The 23,065-nt window shown below is 44.4% G+C and overlaps 1 protein-coding gene across 1 annotated transcript in view; it reads left to right on the plus strand.

Annotated features, from left to right (window-relative positions):
* DNAAF8 (dynein axonemal assembly factor 8) overlaps positions 1-23,065 on the plus strand; it is an 882,921-nt gene that overhangs the window by 621,472 nt on the left and 238,384 nt on the right. Inside the window, exons 23-26 of the mRNA XM_069210337.1 lie at positions 533-586; positions 7,082-7,251; positions 11,695-11,890; positions 13,865-13,959. Coding sequence (XP_069066438.1) covers positions 533-586; positions 7,082-7,251; positions 11,695-11,890; positions 13,865-13,959 — 515 coding nt within the window. The remainder of the gene's footprint in view (positions 1-532; positions 587-7,081; positions 7,252-11,694; positions 11,891-13,864; positions 13,960-23,065) is intronic.

Genomic DNA, 23,065 nt, shown 5'->3' on the forward strand with positions numbered 1-23,065 from the left:
CATGGAGCAGTGGTGGGGACTTGGACCTAGCCCCAAGTTAGAAGCGGAAACTACCATCTGGTTCCCCTTTCAGAGTTTAAGGCACAAGCTCTCGTGTGAGACAAGGATTTGATGGTCTGCAGCAGAATACAAGAATGGACGGGTCAGTTTTCCTGCGCGCAGAGGGGAATTTTTTAATTGACGAGTGTGAGAAGAGGAACGTGCGCATTTGCTGGTGTGACAGCATATGCGTCCTTAAATCAAAACTTTGCTTATTAATTACATTTGCCGGTTGCCCTTCCTGGGATAATTAGTGTGTTTTGGTAGGGTGAACGTGCTCATATTCTGTTTTTTGAGGATGCATCTGCACATCGTTAGATTTGAGATGACAGGAGTGGTAGCAATGCCCTTTTTTAGAGACTTTGGATCACACAAGGGTGCGTGCTCTTTGCTGCTCATTGCAGGCTTCTGCCCTCACAATTCCTAATTAATGTTCCTACCATCTTGAGTACCCGGAGTCTGTTTTTAAAACCTCTCTTTCTTTCTTTTACAGGAGAGGAATCTCGCAGAGGTGTTTCTGAGTCCATCTTCAACTACATGTTATCAGGTGTGGCATTCACGGTGTCCACAGTTGTAAAGCTAAAGCAGTGCCACAGTTAAGCATGTTATCAGTTCTGAACACGCTGGGGCTATCTATTACATACTAGTACCAGCACACGTTTTATTTTTCACTCATGCACGTTCAAGATGACTTGAGGTCATTGAGAAAAAACTGCTTCCATATTTTAATAATTATAATATTTATAATAATGATAATAACAGCAGTTGTAGTAACAGTATGTGCTTAACCTTTCAGGACTTAACTTGCACAAATTTCACAATCGCATGAGTATCTAACAAGATGCAATATGGGGAGTTTGTGGGCCCTTTGCCCTGAGCACTGAACATGCATGTCTGAGATCGACCTGCAGAATGTGGTGAGAGGCCTCCGAGGCTCCCATATCTCAGAGCTAGTGACTGAATACGTGGCCTCTACCAGACAAAAGTTTTAAGGGCCTGTATTACACCTCTCCTTTGTGCCCTCGGTCTGGTGTCAGAGGGTGGAGTACCGGATCAACTTCCTGTGCACCACAACGTATGCTGACAAGCATTGGCAACACCAGTAGATGTTGCTTATGCAAGAGCTTTTGGCTTTGACAATATGTTTTAACTATGTTGTGCACTAGTGTGGCTGCTGTTCTGCATGGGTAAGTAACAGTTATTGAGGTAAAGGAGAGTGGTGTGAATTGGAGTGTCGTAAAGTGTAGAGTGAAATATTATGGAGTGTTACAGAGTGATGCAGAGTAGAGTTGAGTGGCGTGGAGTGAAATGGAGTATCACGGGTTGGAATGTTGTGGAGTGAATAGAGTGTTGTAGAGTGGAAGTGCCCGGAGTGGAGTGGAATTCTTAGGATGTTGTAGAGTGGTGCGGCATAGAGTGGTGTACAGCAGAGTAAAGTGGCATAGACAGAGTTACACACAGTAGAGTGTTAGAGTGGTGTGGAGCCGAGTAGATTGTCGTGGAGTGGAGTGCATAGAGTTGAGTAGTGTAGGAGAGTGGAATAGCATAGAGTGGAGTAGTGCATTAAAGAGTTGAGTGGCGTAGAGTAGAAAGGCATAGGGTGTCACAGAGTGGAATGGTTTAGAGTGGAGTGGAGTAGTGTGTCATTTATAGAGTGGAGTAAAGTGGCAAAAAGGGAGTTGTGTAGTGTGTCAGAGTGGAGTTGTGTTGCAGAGAGTGGAGTAGAGTGGAGTGGCGTAGAGTGTCATAGATTGGAGTAGTTTAATGGAACAGAGCATCATAGAGTGGGGTATCATAGAGTCTAGTGTCATAGAGTTGTCTAGAGTGAAGTGGTGTAAAGTACAGTGATGCAGAGTAGATTGATGTATAGTGCAGTGGCGTCGAGTTTTGAGTAAAGTGGTGTAGAGTGCTTTACCGTAGAGTGCTATGAAGTAGAGTAGAGTGGAGCAGAGTGCAGCAGCATAGAGTAGAATGGTGCAGAGTACAGTGCAGTGGCATAGAGTAGATTGTTTCAGAGTTGAGTGAAGTGGCGTAGAATGGAGTGGTGCAGGGTAGAGTGCAGAAGTGTCGAGTAGAGTGACATAGAATGCAGTTGCAAAGAGTAGAGTGTTGTAGAGTGCAGTGGTGTAGAATAGATCAGAGTTGCATGGAGGTATACAGAGGTGGTGGCATAGAATGCATTGACGTACAGTGCAGTAGAGTGCTGTAGAGTTGAGTAGTGCAGAGTAGAGTGCAGTGGTACAGAGAGCAGTGGTGCAGTGTAGAATTAAGTGGAGTACAGTGGTGCAGAGTAGAATAGAGTGCTGTAGAATGCAGTGACATAGAGCGCGATAGTGAAATAGCATGCAGTGACATAGAGTGCAGTGGTGCCGAGTAGAGTGACGTTGAGTCCAGTGCCAGAGTGCAGTCTTGCAGAGTAGAGTGTTGTAGAGTGGAGTGGTGCAGAGTGGAGCAGTGCAGAGAGCAGTGGTGCAGAAGACAATGGAATGTTGCAGAGTACAGTGACAGCACAACGGTGTACAGTGACATAGTGTGTGATGGCTTAGAGAGCAGTGATGAAGAGTAGGGTGATGTTGAGGTTAGTGGCAGAAAGTGCAGTCTTGGTGAGTAGATTGTCGTAAAAAGCAGCGCAGCCGAATACATTGGTGCAGAGTAGAGTACAGAGGTGCAGAGTAGAATAGAGTGACTTAGTGTGCTGTGGCATAGTGTGCAGGAGGGTAGAGTGTTGCAGAGTAGACTATAGTGGGGTAGAGTGCCATGGTGCAGAGTAGTTAACAAAGAGTGCATTGGTTTTGAGTAAAGTGTTGAAAAGTGCATTGGCGCAGAATGCAGTGATGCAGTGTAGAGTGCAGTGTAGAGTGCAGTGACGTAGAGTGGAGTGGCGTGGAGCAGAGTAGTTAACATAGAGTGCATTGATTTTGAATGAAGTGGTGTTTAGTGCATTGGCATAGAGTGCAATGGTTTAGAGTAGAGCGGCGTAGAAGGCAGCGATGTGGAGCAGAGTGGCACAGAGTGGTGCAGCGTAGAGTACAGCGGTGTAGAGTTTAGTGACAGAGAGTGCAGTGTTGCAGAGTAGACTGTCAGAGTGGTGTGTAGTAGAGTGCTCTGGCGTAGAATGGTGCAGAGTAGAGTGGAACAGAGAGCAGTGATGTTGAGTACAGTGGTGCAGAGTACAATGTGGTAGAGTCCAGTGGTATAAAGTGAAGTGTTGCAGAGTGGAGTATAGTGGTGTAGACTGCAGTGGTACAGAGTAGATAGGCATAGAGTGCATTGGTTTTGAGTAAAGTGTTGAAAAGTGCATTGGCGCAAAATGCAGTGATGCAGTGTAGAGTGCAGTGACGTAGAGTGGAGTGATACAGAGTGGAGTGGCGCTGAGTGCACTGGTGCCCAGTGCAGTGGCATGGAGTAGATTGATTTAGAGTGGAGTGGACTGCTGCACAGAGCATAGAGTACCTTAGAGTGCAGAGTAGATTATACTATTGTTGAGTGGATTGGCATAGACTGGAGTGGTACACAGTAGAGTGCATTGGTGTAGAGTGCAGTGTTGCAGAGTAGAGTGGTACAGAGTGGAGTGTTGAAGAATGCAGTGGCGAAGAGTGCAGTTGTGCATAGTAGAGTGGTCTGTGGTTGAGTGATTTGACATAGAATAGAGTGGTTTGGATTAGAGAGCTGTAAAGTGGAGTGGTGTAAAGTGGAGTGGTGCAGAATAAAGTGTAGTTATGCAGTCTCGAGTGGAGTGGCATAGCATGGAGTGGAGTGGAGTGGTGCAGAGTGGAGCGGTGTAGAGTAGAATATGCATGGTGTGGTAGTCCACTACCATCAGAGACAACACATCTTTGTTTAAACTGACCATTAAATTTGCACAGACATACAGTTATACTGCTAAAAGCATATAGCGCATAAACAATGTCTGTAAAAGTCATCACTGAGGGTATTAATTTGTTTTTATCATATTCAAATATTTGTTTCCACCACACTTTAGAATTACCAAAAAATGTGATTCAATTGTACTTTTCTAATTCTGAAGTGTTCTGAAGTATCTGAACGGTTCATTTACAGACATTTACATTTTGTGTGCAAGAAAAAAATAACATCCTACAGCTTTCCTCGAGCACACCTCAGTAGTCAGCCTGATTGCCACATAAATCCTCTCACTTCGAAGCCAGAGAAAGAAAAGTAAAAACTAAGCTCCAGGTCTGACATTTGACCTTTGTTTTTGAATGCACAGCAAAAGGGACAAGATCTGAACATGATTTAAAGGCCTGTTTACAGAAATACAGTACTGGTTCAACAATACAGTAAATAGGGTTTGGCAAGGGAAGGGGCGAACTCAAGTTGGACAGCCTAAAACAAATAGAGCCAGCAAATAGAAAGCAATGAAATATGAGTCACAAAAAGAGAAGCCAATGGTGCACAATCGATGGAATGCATTCCTTGCGATGCTTTTCGAATGTCTCCAACATTTTGTTATCAAACCAGACCGCTGCACTGTCTACTAGGCTTTGACCTAAAACATCCTTATTAAAGGGTTTAACAAGAGCTCACAACTAGTTTGGGATTGAAGATCAGGGTGGTGGGGGGAAGGACAGTACTTCGGCCCTGATTTAGAACTCGGCAGACAGGTTACTCCGTCACAACGGTGACAGATATCCCTTCTGCTGAAATTTAAATCCCATAGGATAGAATGGGAATTAGGTTTTGTTAGATGGGATATCCGTCACTGTTGTAACAGAGTAACCCGTCCGTCAAGTTCGGGCCCTAGAGACATCCCTTGATTTGTGAAATCAACAAATAAGTGCCGGTGCCCACAGTCCTTCTTATGAGCCAGCCACTGGTGCAGCCGTATGTTGGTATTGGTGAATACCAAGTCTGTCTGGTCTTGATTTCTCCTCATGCCGCTTTGTTCCACCAGCTACACTCCCTGCCCCTTTAACTCACTCTTGCTGTTTTTTTCATGTCTGTTTTTTTTTCCTGTGCCACTGTTTTGCTATATCTCTGTTCCTGATTCTTTCTCTGTTGCTCTGGATCAATGTCTGAAGACGAAAAGTAAATCCACTCTCATAAAATGAGCGCCAGAGACCACCAGCATAAATGAATTACTGCTTTATGAGTTTAGAGGTAAAAGACCCGGTAATAAAGGGGTTGGTGGTGTTCAAATCATCGGAGAGGTGTGTCCACTTCCTGGGGCTCTAGGCTCCAGGGCAGCTGTCTCTTTCCTATCCCCGTGTTGCATACTGAATGCTGCGCCCACAGAGAATAGGGTCAACTAAGTGCTACTCTGACATCCTGTTCAGAGTTACATACTGCGCCCTACGACAGCTGTCTGCTGTCTTGAGCCGTATACCCTTGCATTTTTGGGGGGTGAAACACAGATCAGACCAGACTTGTCAATTGGGAACAGGGATCTTGAAAAACTTTAAGCTGTCTCAAACCTTCTTGGCCCTCTGCATTTTAAGGGCCACAAATGATTGGATCCTCTTACCTTTTTGAAATTTCCTCTCTTGCCTTTAAGCAAAACGGAGGGAGGGAGAGAGGGGACTAGAAATGACCCTCATTAGGTAAAAGTGGGGTGGGTGGAACTAACCAAATACTCCTTAGGATTTTGGTGTGGCGTGGTGGGATACGAGGGGATTACTTAGGACCTCATACTGTTGGGCAAGGTGCAGGGCTTCCTAATCTACCTGCACTTTGGCAGTGCATGGATATGCAAAGCATTCTTCCACTGTTGGGTGAAGCATGGGAGTAGCATGGACTAGGTGCTGGTCCAGCTTTTAGATCCTCCTGCATGTATGTATTTTTAGAACCAACCATGTCCATAAGCAAGGAAGAGAGCAACTCAATCTCCTTCCCTGCTGTATAACTCAGCAGGGGTAACAAATGTCCTTGTCAATGGTCAGAACAGGGTGGGGAGAGCCCACATGCTCCCCACTATGCATACTGTGGATCGCCCGTGCTGCATTTCTCTTAATCCTACCATCTAATAGCCTGGAATCAATCCCTCTGAAGACTTCCAGGCAATCTCATTGTAAATAAAGGTAGCAGCGTTTGAGAATGTTAACCTAAATATTCAGTACTGCTTACTTCCCAATAGAATCCCGCATTTTGTTTAATAACTCAAAAATGGCTCCCCAAAACGTCCGCAAAGAAAAGGCACTGAATGACGGAATGGCCACTGTGCAAATAACATTTGGTGTTTTTGTTAAGTGCTATTGGACTTGTTCGGTATAATGTTTTTATGGGAAAAGTAAAGTTGTTTGGAAAAGTGACAAAGTTAGGATCCCCTTGTAAATTTTGCACTGTTTGACAAATCTGCACCAAATTTGGCACACTCAAGGCATGATGTTTGGCGACTTTGGTACAAAGTTGTCAAGATTTTCACAGAGTTAATAATGGGGTATAATGGTATTTTCTTTGTGCTAAGATGTCAACCTTAACTAAAGAGGTAGGACCTCACCTATGTACTGACAAAACATATTGACACTTTTAATATAAGTATGATTTATGAATGTCCGAGTTAAATGTGTACATTTTGAACGGGGTTCACTGTTTTATACTTACTGCTACTGTGTTTCCAGAATTAAAGTGATGCCCCCAGCAGTATGAAGTAATAAAAAATAAATAAACATACTTTAAGAAAAGTGATTTAATTAATTAACTATTTAGATATTAAAGCTCCTGTAGTGCAGGTAGTTGCTTGATCATTATAAGCTTGCGCAAGGTCAAAACTTTACTCACATACTCAGCTAACAATAATGTAAAATTGTAGGCCGATGGTAATACCTTGGCTTACTGAAGCAAGAAAAATAGACTTTTAACAAACCGTTGCATTTACAAGAAATGGAAACAACATCTAAATCTTACGTGCTTAGAAATAGGACGTTTGCGATATTTTACCATTGATGTGAATCTGCAGAAAGTATCCACTCTTGAGAACAACTTGTTGCGTGTGAGTAATTATTACCTCTTAAACACCAGCTGTTTTTATGTCTGTAATTGGCATCAATGGCGAGTCCTCACCTGTGTCATATGCTCTCTGTGGCAGGACCCCAATGTATTTGCACTGTGCTGCTGATAAAACCTGGAGCATGGTCTCGCAGCCTGCCAAAGATCCTCCGCAAGCTCAGTCTTGAAAAATTTGTTCTGGTGGCAATGAAGCACATGAAGCTGGACCCCACCTGTGCATCGGCGCTCCTCCCGTCAGAGGTTGTGCAGGTTTGTGTACCAGGAGGTGGGGTGTAACCTTAAACATTTCATAACAAGTTACAATAGGACTGCCTTTGACACATGTAATTTAGGGGCATATTTTTTGGGAGGTAGACATGGGGTTATTATTCTTGGGATTGTAGGATGTCTTTTATGGGTTGAAAAATTGTCCTCGTTATCATGTGTCTTTCCGATAATTTTTGAGTGTTTAATAATCCTTATGTGGACACATGCATTGAGAGTTTGGTCCTCCATATATTAATCTGTGAACAGCCCTGCCCAAAAAAACCTGACGTTTCTTTATTTCACATGAAATAAACACATATTCTTGGTCTATTAGCAAAGGCTTTGCTACCTCTAGGCAACCCATAGCCAGTTATTATCAGGAGCAAACAGAAAGCGAAAAGACACATTCAGGTCGATCCACAACTCATTCTAATAGAGGAAAATCCGTCAGTGCTGCTCTCTTGGGGAACGTTGCTATTGTTATTGGTTACAAAGCAGTCACATGAAGTTCAGTCCTTGCATTTGCCAGACCTGGAGCCTTCTTATCAGTTATTCCACTTTTATCTTTCTTTTTTTAAACTTGTTTTATTGGAGTTTTAGACACTCATATATGCATATACCTTTTAACTTTTCATCGAAGCAAACAGTCTATATCTGAGTGCAGTCTTGGCAAGTGCTTCATAATTTCTGGGGACAGTCATATATGTAATCCTACAGAGCAGATTATTAGGGGAACAACAGACTGTTAACTTACTCTGACTGCCCCGTTTCAACATTAGCCTCAAGTTGATTCACTTTACCTTTAGCTGTTTTGATTTGTTTGCTTGCCTTTTGTATTCCTGGTGACCTCCTCATTTCCTCTTCCCTACCAGCTTATAGTTTTAGTTCACTTGGATGTGTTTTAATTTTCAGCACTTACTTATTTAGTTCCCTGTAGACACATCTTGCGTTGCAGTTGTGTGGCCCCGCCCAGCCCCTTGTCATCACTCCGATCAAGAGTACTTGCTCTCCGGGGAGTGTGGTGACATAGAATAGGGATACAGCAGAAACTCTGTTGGCGCTTCAAAGATAACCATCTGCACCTAGGAAGTGTGTCCATCAGTTAATACTTTTTGTTAGCCATGGTCCTACCATGCAGCTGCAAACTGTTAAAAATCCGGGCATGTTAGAGATGCTGAATTTTCTATCTTCAACTTCCTTCTCTTGAATGCAAAATATCTAGCATGATAACAGTTTACTGTCATTCTAGTGGACTCACACCATACCCATTGCTGTTGACAATAGAGAACAAGATCAGGACAAGAGGGAGGTAGTGGTTGAATGGATTCCATTTGAATGATTTGGAGCAAGCTGAACACTTAAAAATTAAAACAAGGCACTATATTGATACAGGTTAAGACTGTAGTGAATAAGGTTGTGATATGCAAAACATTTAAGACAAAGGTGTTGTGGGAAATAGTATAATTTGTACCTCTGAAAAAATGAGCAAGGGGTTAAAGAAGAAAAAGAGAGAAATGTAAACTTAAATTACATCATTGACCTGAAACGAAAAGGGGTTTATCGATTGCGCAGGCAAGTGAAACAATGTTATATGAATAAGTAGAAAATACTAATTGAAGTCCTGGCATGGTTCAATAAAGAAGACCATCAATGGAAAAATTCAGTATCTCATAGATACCATTAGCTAAATAACTGAGGAAGACAAGAAATTAGTGGACAGATTTACATATTCGTGCTAAGGGTTCTTTAAGTCGAAAATGCTGCAGAGGTACTCATGGAGAAGACCCTGAAAGATCTCCTGTTGTAAAACCTTGTTGAAAGCCAAGGAGTTGTTAGACGCTAAGATTACAGAAGGCAAAGTTGCCTCAGCAATGAACTGGATAAGTTACAACTGTCACAATTCTAAGCTCAAGTGGGTTTCCTCTAAATTGTTGGAATGAATGGGGAATGCACCCAACCCTCACATGTTAGAAATGTTTGAAGTGTGATAAAATAAAAGTAGTCTCCTAAGAGATATGAGCCAAACAATAGAAATGGTAAACCCATTCAGGTAATGGCCCCATCCAGGCCAATATGATTGATAAATGTAGAGGTTAAAAATGGGCGTGGCATCAGCCATACTACACCAATGTCACGGTGGAGTTAGCCTCTACAGTACTCGTAGGATGAATCTCACGGGTTAGAGATTTTCCTTGGACTAGTGAACCCCTAGAAAAGCCACTGACCCATCTCTTGTTGGACATGGAGGAGCTTTTCGACTCTGTAGAATCCCGGACACAATGGGGATAAACTAATAATCCAGGAAATTGGTTTGCTTTTTTGACGGTGGTCATTACGGTGACAGTAAATGGACAATTATTTTGATGATTGACATTAGAAAGGGTGTTAGGCAGTTGTGCTTCCTATTGCTGGTTCTGTTCTTCTTGGCCCTCTCACAAAATAGTTGATAGATGGCAGGATGTTCGCAAGCTTTCTGTGACCACGAGGAGAGGATGAATGACTCTAGTTGTATGTAAAAAATCTTCTTCTTTTCATGCATAACGCCAAACACTTCATAACCAGAATTAATAATGTTTTTGAAGAGTACGATTTAAATTTCGGATTCAGAATCAGCTAGCACTAGTTAGTAGCATGCCATTACTGTTTGGAGCTGCCATGGAGGATTTCAAACACCTAGTAAGTAATCTGTCCACAGGTAGCTCACAATTTATAGACAGGAATGTTAAGCTAATCCTTCGTATATTCAAATCAGACACAACCCACTTTGACAAGCTCCCTTTCTCCATTTCAATCAGGGAAGCAATGCACCTGCTCCTAATGTTCATGTGTGTCCTTAATAATAGCTCCCTGTGGAGATTCCAGGAAACCAATTCAGGAAAATTGAAATATGTCTATGAAAGGTATCTGACTGGGAGGGTTGTCAAAAATAGCCATATCCACCCTTTGTGAACCAACTTGGAATTTTGGGATAAGACACATTTTAAAAAATGCTACTGGGTGTTCCATTTACCAATGGTGTATTGATGCTCACCCCGTACAAAAACCCAATGTGTATGTTATGTATGTTTGAAGAATGTGGGCAAAATATCTTAATCATGGAAAGAGTATATAACCATGTCAACTGATATATTGTGATGGAAGAGTAAGATAATATTGTATATTCTCGTTTGGTGGTGGTTTTAATTTTGTAACCTTCCCAGCAGGCAGGGTGTGAGTGATAGGAGAATAAAGAATTCAATTGTTAGCTGATTTGGGGCGATGAAATAACCTTAAAAGTCTTGATTTGAATGAAGAATATGACTTTACTGAAACAAACCACTATAGGTATTTTTATATCCCTCATGCATAATACAGGTGGATACAAAGGTATATGGTGATTCCAGCACAATACGGCTAGACCACAGCATTCTACTTCCCTTGATACTATATATTAGTCTGATCTTGACATTATATGGGACAATACTATCCATTATGGAGGGACTTCTGGAGAAGCTAAGGAAACATGGGAAAGATAATTTGTACAGTTGGAAGAAAAACAATTACTGCAAGCCTCCGGCTCAGTGGGATGTTGCTATAACTTGTAAACATAGACTGCTGCAAACCAAGAATCAATAAATGAGATATCGTTCTACATGTAGGCCACACCAGACCAAAAGGTTCCTAGAGTTGAAAAAGGAAAGCATGATTACTTTCATAAATCTAATCATGCCGTTCAAAGTTTTTGGGTGGAGATATTTAGTGAGCTTTTTAAAATATAAGATTAGATAAAGGGTCACACCTGAAACTGCTCATTTTAGGTATCTGGATTGGGACTAACAGCAACAAGTACACCCATGCACTACTAAACATGGCATTTAAACTCCACATTGCTATATAGCCATGCACTAGGCAGTCCCTATCCCTCCTTCAAGGACACAGTGGTTCCTGGGCATAGACAGATTTATAGAATTTGAGAAAGCGATATATAGAAATAAGTGGTTGCTGATGAAGTTTGAAACTACTTGGGGATGATGATTACACAACACCCAGTAAGAAAGCTGTCAAAGGGGAGATGGTTAGGTAATGAGATCTCAAAGAGGCATGGAAACCAGTTGTGTGGGCAGGATAATTTACTATGATGATGCCCACACCGCTCGTCTCCCTTAGATTCCTTTTCTGCGCCCTTGGGTGAAGCTACGAATCTCTTAACAATAGCTTATTAAATATATTGAAAAAATGCTTAACTATAACTGTGCCACTCCTGCACCTTGGAGTACCTACACTGTGACCAACAGATAAATTGTAGTATTGTGTGCTGTCTCTGCAGATCTTTGAGTTAGAACATGTGTATGTCAGTGCATATGTATTACCCAAAAAGACTTATGCAGGCCAATATGAGAGAACAAGAAGATTATGTTCTTGCTGAACAGACTTTGTTGAATCTGATATTTATCCTTTCCATTCTAGGACTCTATGCAATTGCAAGATCACTGCACCTACCTCACCTCCGACCTCTCTCTTGTGCTTTGCCTGCAAAGACAGAATGCTGTGAAAAAGCTGGTTGATATTCTTGGACCAGATGACCCAAGTCAGTCCCAAGCCAGGGACATGTGCCTATGGAGGGCACAGTATGGAACCAGTCTAGTACAAAATGCTTTTTATGGTAGGTCACCTGGCTGATGATAGCTTATTCAGTTAGTGGTAGAATGTTGTATGAGTGATAGGTAAATACTTAGTTTGTGAGTTTATGCATCTCACTTGGTTTGCTGGTGGGCCATTGGTTAGTATTTCAGCTCGTGGTAGCTGACACAATCAGTGGCAAGTAGTTCATGGGTAATAGTCATCTCGTCCAGTATTAGGTCACTAGTGCAGTGGCAGGTGAAAGTAGGGCACAATAGTAGCGGTCCTTTGTGACAGGGCACTGATTAAAAAGCAGATTATACGACATTTTTGATTTTTTTTCATTATTAGAGCGATCACAAACATTCTCTCCATTGTGGGTTCATTTCTCAATATATAAAAATCCCATCGCTGAAGAAAAGTTAAAAAAAAATCAATCAAATCCACCCTCTGTCACCACACACGTGATGAACCGTTATTACACATTCCTATTGTTGCACATTATTCATTCAGCAAGGCACGCATAAAATATCCACCTGAAACACTCATGGCCACTCATTCACAAGTATCAATTGGACAGATAAATAATAACAAGACAAACAAGTCACCCATAACTCAGCAAGGGTCCTTTGAGAAATTTGATCTGGATGTACTGGGTATTAAGGACCTACCACCTAGGAAAAATTAGTTCAAGAACATGCATACCGATAGTTTAAAGTTCAAAGCCTTTGAGAATGAACAGCGAAGTGCCTTAGACTACCTAAGACTGGGAATGGGTCATTTGGTTCTGACCAAACAGTGCGAAATGTCATTGTTAGAAGAACCTGAGCGTTTGATGCATTCTGTCAGCCAGGCTTTGGAATCTCATGAACATTTCAAAATATTGAAGGTATTAATTAAATGATTCATTGAAGATTCTAGGTATCTGAATATTTTCAGCATAGCAGTTGAATGGGATTTGGGGCTTAGCTCATGTGAAAGAGATGACAGCCGTAGATTTTAAAAGGGTCTTAAATATAGGATCTTTAAGAGATAAGAAATGTGAATGGGTGGGAATTAGTAGAATCCCACACATTGTATGTGTTGAGATCTGTGTGATAGGAAGGGCATGCACCTTGTCAGCTAATTATCATGTTGATTGGCCACTAATTATAAACTGTGACGGTAGATGGCAAGATCTGGGGTGGTGGATATTGAAGATAAAGCAATGGATGTTTTTGAATGTCAGCTGCCCATAGAATAACACCAAACACAACAAGAAGGGTGAAATCTGTACTGTGCCCGGTTTGGAAGCCAAGCGACGGATATTTGTATTTATTTTTCTATGAAGCTTGATTCTAATGCTAATGTGGTTATAATCTTGTAGACTGAAGGGATCTGCTGTAGTTAAGATTTGTGTAGAATATGCCTGGCCAAAAATGTATTTACGTAGGAGAAACACGTTTTTCGTAAAATTACTGAATTATGCAATTATGCCATATTGTGTAGTTTCGGAGAGAGATTTAACAAGAGATGTACTGTTTGGGTAATTGCTTAATGCAAGCGTCATTTCAGGTTGTATTTTTTCCCGAGTGGATTGTCCAGGTAATTTTTTGAGAGCGAAAATACAAATCCGAACGTGAGTGGCAATGCTTTGAATGCGAGAAACCAGAAATCAACTCAAAATTACATTTTGGAGTTTAATTTGTACATAATTTCGCCTTATTCTGCTGTGATTTTGCTTAACTATGCTACACTAAATTACGTGCCTTACGTCCACCCCTAGTGTAGAGCTCTATGTGATAGGGTTTTTGTCACAATTTTGAAAGTAGGTTATTTGGGTGTTGTTGGGTCACTCGATAAATGTTGGTAAGGATTTTGCTAATACACATGTGGTTTGCAGTAGGTAATCAGGTTTCTGTTTCCACTGATAATTGGTCGGAGGTCCTTGTTCTTGATTGCAAACCGCAGTATTGCTATCACGGCATGCATTTGGCTAAATGGGTGCTTTTATTACCCTCCGCTTGTGTGCTCACAGGTTCCACATGCTATCAAACTGCAGTGCGAGATATCAAGATGTTCTTTCCGGAAGGACTCTGTTGTGCTCAGTCTCAAGTACTAGAGGAAGAAAAGGTAAGGGGACAATTACCTATTGCTTATTGTGGACAAGTTCACACTGTGCTTTAAAAATTAGTTTTCACATTTAATCACTGATTATGCCAAGAAAAGGCAAAGATATCTGGCATTCCCATGCTGCTCCGAGCATGTAGCTACCTGTGGGTGGATTGCTACTACGCTTAGAGTTACTCAATTGACTGCACCTATCAAGTTAAAACAACCAATACTGCTTGTGCTCTGTCTTGAGAACTCCAACAACAGCTATCTATCCGCTGTCACAGTTATTGAACTACAGCCACCACTGAAAATCCATTTGTCCTACTGTGATGCTTTGTTGCCCCCAGCATTGGTTAGATTGGTGGCACTTGCATGCTGCTGTGATTTTGGTAGGATTTAGGTAGCTCAAGCTATGCTACTTTTTGACCTCTCTCAAAAAGACTTCAAATCTTCGTCTGCTGTGTGATACATAATAGTGGGTTTTAGGCAGTGTTCAAAGTGTGCAGTGCCCTTTGATTCCTTCCATTATGGGTGACAAGTAAAACAAAAATTACTCTCTGTATTGCTCTATGGTGATACTAGAGAGAGAGAGAGATGCTAAAACAATCTCAGAATTGCTTAGCATGATATCTGTCATCATTTTGGTTTGCTGGCCATTGTTCTTAAGCGCATCTTTGCTGCTTGGTGTCAAGGACTGGACGCTGAGAAGGTCTGTTGATTCCCCTTCTTGATTGGCTAAGGAAAGTGTAATTTCTCCTATTAGTCACAAAGCCACCTTGCACAGAATAGTATAAATGAAAGTTGCCAAGTGTCTCCTTAAAAGGGTTCAAGTGAGAAGAAAAACCTTATAAAAGTGAACAAAACTCTTTGCAATCGCATAGCTCATGACTGAAGAGAAAATGGAGACTTGAAGAAATCAGGATGGCAGCAAAGTCCTCCTGACATTAGGAAGGCGAAAAAAGGCAAGGGAGAATCCAGGCAAAGAAATCCAGATCAATCTGCTGAAAGCAAAAACCTGAGAAATAATAGTTGCAAGAAGGTGATGAGCATGATGGAAAAATAAGTGAACTAATGCCTGGCGAGAGAGAGACACACACACACGCACGCACCCACACACACACACACACACACACCTTATAACCAGCCCTTGACAAGGTAGTGCATTAACCATAGAACATCATTTGTGATTCCAAAACCGAAGTTGAATCTTTTTCCTGTAATGTCAGTACAAATATATATATATATATATATATACGTTACAACACATCTTCACACACACATGCGGGGGTGAGAGGAAGATGTGTTGCAATGCATATATATATATATATATATATATATATATATATATATATATATATGACTGTGATCAAGACAAGCAGGTTGAAATGCGTCGGTGATGAAGGATGGTGACTTTTTTTTGACTGCATTAAAAGAAAAAAGGAAAAAAATTCCTCCTGGAGTGCGGTGGTAAAGATGCTCGCAACTGTTTGTTCTTGTGTATATATATATATATATATATATATATATATATATATATATATATATATATAAAAACTGACATTACAGTAAAAGGATTCAGCTTTGGTCTTGGAATCTCAAATGATGTTCCACAGTGAATGCACTACCTTGTGAAGGGCTGGTTATAAGGCTTTTCCACATCCCTCGTGATATTCACTTGAAGATCGAAAAAGAAGCCCAGGGTTGGCATTCCATGCTGGATTCCCAAATCCCACCACGCCTTTCACACCTGGTGTGCCACACTCTTCCGTGTGTCTGCAAGAGTTGAGATGCCAGAATGGTCAGAGCGGTGCAGGCAATCAGTATTTACTGAGAAAAATGTTCCAAGAACCTGCAGGCTTGCAGAGCAAGGAGCGTTCCTTTGTTTCTTTCACACATGTAATCTTTCGTAATATTTTGAAATGGCTCTTGCCACACCTGGTGGTCTTCATGAGGTTTTGGAAGAACAATGTTTATTACTCAGCTGGGGATATTCCACCTCACCCTGTAAGGTTTAAGTAAATTGACATTAAGGCCCTCATTACGAGTTTGGCGGTCACCAGATCGCCACGCCGGCAGTCGCACTGTCGCCATGCCGGCAGTGCAGACCGCCCTGTTATGACCACATGGTGATCCAGCCGCAACACAGGCAAGTCACCGCCAGTACTGCAAGCGCGGCCGGACCGCCGCCGATGGCGCAGCCATCTCCAGGTTGGTGGGGATCTATTCACTACCCACCACAGTAGACTGCCAGGAGTTCCGGGGCAGTGTGACCGCCACAAAAAGCCTGGCGGAAGCTAGTAGTATAAAAGGAGACACTCACCTTCAGGTACACAGACACGGCCGCCAGGGAACCCGAACTGGAAGTCTTCCCACTGCTGTATCTCGCCATACATCACCAGGACCATCGATGACGAAGACGACAACCGTAAGTATACACATCTAGCACACACTGGAGGGAAGGGCAGTATTACACACCCACACACACCACACACACACAGCACGGACAGAGACAGCCACACACACACGCACACAAACCCACGTGTCAACACACACATCTACAGACACATACGCACACACTAACTACACAAATGCATATGCCAAATACACACACCACGCCCAACAGACACAAGCCATTCACACAATACACTGCACACGCACACCACTGCTACTGTCAAACACAGCCATACACAAGACCCCACAATTATACAACGACAGCAACATCACAAACACATAGTCAGAAAGGCACATTGAACAACTCCGCCCGACAACACATACTGGCAGCAATACGTAGCAACAACACACAATCATATAATTAGTACAGACATTCAAACAAGGCCTCAAGTGACATGCCACTTTCAACCAACATACAAAGGATATCACAGATGCATCACTATACACACGGATGCACACACCACTACCAAACAATGCCACACGCAACCCTAACAACACATCTCAACAAGCCCGTGGCACAAGTCATCAACCCAACGCATACAGCAACATAGATACATCCCATACACATACAACACGTATACAGCTATAACACAACCATGTTGAAGGAAACCCAGGACAATTCTCAAACTTGTCATCCACAGCTATGTGGGCAGATGTATTTAAATTTGAATAAATATTTAAAACTATATACAGGTGAGGCCAACTGGCCAGTCCAAATGTCTGATGTGCCCCAGGCACATTGGGCAAAGTCACACGCCCCAACTTGACTCCTGACTGCAAATTGGCTTCCACATGGGAGGGGCATCAATGGGGCAGGCAAGCACCCTAGGGGTGAGTGGGGGTGCAGTGGTGTGGGCTTGGGCTTGGAATGGGGCTCCTTGGGTTTAGGTTTTGGAGGGGGGGTTAGGCTTCGATTTTGATTGTGGGGGAGGAGGTTTGAATTTTGGGGTTGGAGTAGGGACCTTAGGCTTTGGAGGGGGTGGTTTCTTTGCAGGAAGAGGGGCATGGGAGAACTGGGAGGTGGACGGTCTGGGTTGAGGCAGGGAGACTTGGCACTTAGGGGCATCACAGGGTGGGACAGGAGCAGGGAACAGGTCAAGACTGGCAAGGAAAACCTTTTTAGGTACACAGGCCGGTCAAAGGTTTAGGAGTGGAGGCAGAGGGAATGGTTGTTGGAGGTGTTGGTGTGCTGGGCGTGGATGCAGGTGTGTGCAATGTGTGCTTGTGTGTGGTGAGTGTATGTTTGGTGGGTGAGTGAGGGCGTTTGTTTTTTGGGAGGGGGTAAGATATGCCGGGAGATGGTATGCAAGATGTATGTGTATATGTTGGGGTGGTGGCTGCAAGGAAGGTGGATGTGCTACATGTGGTCATGATGGTTGTCGTGGTGAGTGCGGATGTGCTGTGTGGGGTGGATGTCTCCGGGTCTGCTCTTGTGGTGTCTGTGGGTATGACAGGACTGGTGGCAGGGTTAGGGAGTGTTGGTGTAGTGGTGGGAGGTGTGAGTGGTGATGTGACTGTGATGGAGGAGGTGGTTGGGGAGACAGTATAGGGGTGGCTGTTGTAGTGTCTGCAGGTGTTGACTGTGTGCATGCTTGTGATGTGTCCTTTGGTGCCTGTGTTTGTCTTTGTGCACCTTGTCTGTTGTAGTGGGTGACTGCTGGTCTGTATGTGTGCTCTGGATGGGTGAAGGGAGAGGGGTCTTAAATTTGGGCACAGGTAGCTGGAGGCTGGATGGAAGATGAAGGGACACTGGCTGCCATCAATGTGGAGGCCAGAGCCTGAAACGATCTTTGCAGGCCAGTCAAGGCACCATGAATGCCTTCCAGGTAGGCATTACTTTGTTGCATCTGGGATACCAGTCCCTGGATGGCATTCACGATGGTTGACTGCCCCACAGAGATGGACCTCAGGAGGTCAATAGCCTCCTCATTGAGGGCAGCAGGGCTGACGGGGGCAGGGGCAGGGGCAGAGGTGCGTGCAGCGAAGGAGACGTCCACCCTCCTGGGTGAGCGGGCACGGTCAACTAGGTGGGGAGCTACGGGGAAGGTGGTGCTGGTAAGGGGGGTGGCGGACAAGGATGGTGCTGGGATGGACCCATATGTGTCCGCCACCGCCAGGGAGCTTCCATCGGAGGAGGAATCTGAAGATGATGTTGCTTTACTGGCCTCCCCCGTAGAGCTCCCCTCGCCCTCTGTCCCACTGGTCCTTTCGGTGTTGGTAGACTCTGTCTCCTAGGTCCCGTGGGCTGCAGCTTCCCCACTCGCTGGTGCCCCTTCTCCTTCACCTGATGATGCTGATGCACTCAAGGAGAGAAGAGGACGAGAAAGAGTGGGAGAGAAAGAATGGGAGGAAAGTGTCAATACCTACCCATCTAGCATACATACCAACAGGTAATCTACTCATCTGGCGTGGCAAGGAATGGCTATGAAACATTGTCCCCAAATATTGTTCATAAAGACATAACCCAATATGCAAGCTGTTACCTCCTAATTCCAACAAAATGACTAGGTTGGACATGCTGCAGTCTGTCATCAGTCCTTCTACAATGGTAAAAATACCAACTACCCACATATACTTACCAAACTGACACTTCTGACACATTGGCCCTCATTACAACCTTGGCGGTCAGACGAGGCCGACCACCAAGGTTGTAATGAGGGCCATAATCCCCAGTGCAGCGCTGCAAGCAGCGCTGCCCTGGCGGATTATAACCGGCGGGACAACCATCGCGGAAAACCGCCGGTCCCGGCGGTGTGACCGCGGCGCTACCGCTGCGGTCAAAATATGGCGAATTGTACCGCCAGCCTGTTGGCGGTATGTGACAGATCGAACAATATACAAATGACGACGAGATATGCGTTTTAGTTTATGGTGGAATTTATTCTAAGATTAAGGTGGAATAAAGACAAAAACTAGAAGTATGTAATCAAGTGGGCGGGGTTTCCTTAGGGTTTTCGGTGTTGCGGTTCAGTTCCTGTAGTGTTGATTTAGTTTCAATGTTTCTTTTCCCGGGAGACGTCTGGCGGATCCCCTCAGGTGGATTCCCGGGGACCGGAAAACAAAGGAAAACAACACCCGGGTAAGTATGGGGTTTTACCAAAAGGATTATTTCACTCTTTCTCTGTAGTCTTGTCTGGGTATGGGTAGGAACGATAAGGAGGGGTGTCTGTGAGGAGTTGGGGGGGGGGGGGAATAAGTGCTCTCACTCTCTAATTATAGATTTTGTGGGGTGCCCATATGTGCTCGTTATCGTGCCCCTTTCGGTTCCCTCCCTTTCCACTTCTATATTCCCTCCCCCCCCCCTTAGTCTGAAATGGCCTTTGTTTTGGTCCACAAGGACCGTACCTTGGTGAGCCACGACCCTCCTGGGTCGTGGCTGGCGTTGTGGCGTTCCTCTGCTGCGGTCTCTTCTCCTGCCGTCTTTTGTTTGGTCTCCCTCTCCTGGGCTCTCCTCTCCTGCTCCTCCGGTCTCCTCTCCTGGGCTCTCCTCTCCTGCGCCTCTGGTCTCCTCTCCTGGGCTCTCCTCTCCTGCTCCTTCTCCTGGGCTCTCCTCTCCTGCTCCTTCTCCTGGGCTCTCCTTTCCTGCTCCTTCTCCTGGGCTCTCCTCTCCTCCTCCTCTGGTCTCTTCTCCTCGGCTCTCCTCTCCTCCTCCGTCTCCTGTCTCTCCTCCTCGGCTCTCCTCTCCTGCTCCTCTCCCTCTCTTCCGGTGCCGTCCTCCCTTTTGTTTATGCCGCGCCGGGAAACCCATCCGGTTTCCCGGGCAACGGCCTTCCCCCTGCCTCGGTCGGATCGCGTCGCCCCGGCAACGGGGAGACGCGGACATGACGCATCGGCCTGCTCCGATGCGTCATGACGAGCCGCGGCTGCCGGGGACGCCCGGTTACACACCCCTTCCCAAGAACGGTCCTGATCGAGGACCGAGGTAGAGTCCGGGTATCTGGAGAGATAATCAGCCGGGGCCTGTTGGGGACCAGGGATGTGACGGACCTGAAACGAAAAGGGTTGGAGTTCAAGGAACCACCTCAAGATCCGTGAATTCGTATCTTTATGAGCCGACAACCAAGTGAGGGGAGCATGATCTGTATAGAGAATAAAAGGGCGACCCAAAAGGTAATACTGCAAGGTGTCTACAGCCCATTTGATGGCCAAACATTCCTTTTCAATCGTGGGGTAATGGCGTTCCCGAGGAAACAGTTTCCTGCTAATATACACTATCGGGTGATCCCTACCGTCCCCATCGGGCTGGGTCAGTACCCCTCCTAGCCCGACATCAGAGGCGTCTGTATAGAGGTGGAACGGTTTCGAGAAATCGGGGCACCGTAGGATGGGCTCTCTAGTCAGAAAGGCTTTTAGCTGTTCAAAACTAGTCTCCTGTTGATCCGAAAAAGGGGCTAATTGATTAGGACGAGATTTAGCCAGAAGATCTGTAAGGGGGGCGGCTAGGGTGGAATAATTGGGAATGAATCTTCGATAGTAGCCGACCAACCCTAGGAAGGAACGCAAATCTTTCTTCGTTGCAGGGCTAGGTGCATTGAGAATAGCTTCTACCTTTTTAGATTGTGGCTGGAGGTTCCCTTGACTGATTTTGTATCCTAAGTACAATATGTCAGGCTGACCGATAACGCATTTTTTTGGATTGGCAGTTAACCCTGCCTGTCTCAGAGTATGGAATATCTGCTGCAAATGTAGTAGATGATCATTCCATGTTTCACTGAAAATAACTACGTCGTCTAAGTAAGCAGCTGAAAAATGTCGAAAGGGGTTTAGGAGGCTGTCCATTAACCATTGAAATGTTGCTGGGGCTCCATGCAGTCCGAACGGCAACACTGTGAAGTGGTACAGGCCCGACTGCGTGGGAAAGGCCGTTTTCTCTTTATCTTCTGCGGCTAGTGGAATCTGCCAATATCCTTTAGTTAAATCTAGGGTGGACATGTATTTTGCTTTTCCTAGTTTTTCTAATACATCATCCACCCTGGGTATCGGATAAGTATCGAACATGGAATGTTCGTTGAGTTTCCTGAAGTCGATGCAGAACCTAATAGTACCATCAGGTTTTGGTACCAGGACAACTGGGGAGCACCAGGGACTAGTAGAAGGCTCTATTACTCCTAACTCTAGCATCTTTTGGACCTCGTCCTCCATAATCTGTTTCCTGGCCTCTGGTATACGATATGGTCGTAACCGGACAATTGTACCTGGTGCAGTCCGTATTTTATGGGCAATCAAAGAGGTTTTGCCTGGCACTATGGAAAAAAACGATCTGAAATGTTCCAGTAGACTGAATACCTGTTCCCTCTCTAATTTTGTTAACGAGGAGTTCACTGTGGGTAGATTCTCCCCAATAGTGGTCTCGGTCGGGCAAAATTCAATTTGAACCCTCCCATTGGGACATAGGAACCGGCCCACGGCTTCGGTTGAGTTAGAGCCCTCGGGTTCTTCCCATTTTTTTTAATAGATTTATGTGATAAATCTGGGTTTTCTGCGGCGTGGTCGAGATTTCAATTAGGTAAGTGACCGGGGAAACGGCTCGTAGTACTTTATGTGGACCCTGCCATTTTGCTACCAATTTGTGTTCAGACGTGGGGCGCATTATAAGTACCTGATCTCCTGGTAGTAGAACTCTTAATTTACTCCCTCGATCGTAATATTGTTTTTGGTTCTGTTGGGCATGTTCCATATTTACTCGGACTGTATCCCATAACCCTTGTAACTGAGACCGTAAGTCGTGGGCATATTCTAACAAGGGTTTCCCCCCTTCCTCCGCCTCCTCTTCCCTAGCTTCTATGGCCATGTCCAGCAGGGATCGGGGCTGTCTTCTGAACACGAGTTCAAAAGGACTGTGTCCGGTAGATGCCTGTTCATGGGTACGTATAGCATACAATACCAAGGGCAACTTTTGATCCCAGTCTTTACCTGACTCCTCTACTACTTTTCTTAGCAGGGTTTTTATGGTACGGTTGTACCGTTCTACCAGTCCATCGGTCTGTGGATGGTACACCGAGGTGCGAATTTGGGAAATGCCTAACGTTTTGCACACCTGCTTCATGAGTGTAGACATGAAAGTAGTTCCCTGATCAGTGAGTATTTCATGTGGAAATCCTACTCGAGAAAATACATTAATCATTGCTTGGGCTACTGTTTTGGTTGTAATACTTTTTAATGGAATGGCCTCTGGGTATCGGGTGGCATAATCTACCATGACTAGGATATATGTGTGCCCTTTCGTGGAGGGAACTATGGGACCTATCAAGTCCATTCCCATCCTACTAAACGGAACGTCTATGATGGGTAATGGCATGAGAGGCGCTTTTCTAGGTCTACCGGGTTCGGTAAGTTGGCACCTGGAACATTGGGAGCAAAATTTTCGTATGTGGGCAAAAACCCCCGGCCAATAAAACCGCCGGAGGAGATACTCTTCTGTTTTTTCCCTTCCGAAATGACCTCCTCCGGGTTGACAGTGGGCTAAGGTTAAAACATGTTCTCTATAGTGCTCGGGCACTAACAACTGTTGCTTACGGTCCCCGGAGCGATTAGTGGTTATGCGATATAAGAGGTTTTTTCTAATTAAGAAGTAGGGACCCACCTCTTCGGTTTCTTCTGATTTGGCCGACTTCCAAGCTTGAGCGAGAGAAGGATCTTCTCTTTGTCTTTGGGGAAACCCGACAGGCACTTC

This window comes from Pleurodeles waltl, chromosome 10, assembly GCF_031143425.1.
Source record: "Pleurodeles waltl isolate 20211129_DDA chromosome 10, aPleWal1.hap1.20221129, whole genome shotgun sequence".
NCBI lineage: Eukaryota > Metazoa > Chordata > Amphibia > Caudata > Salamandridae > Pleurodeles > Pleurodeles waltl.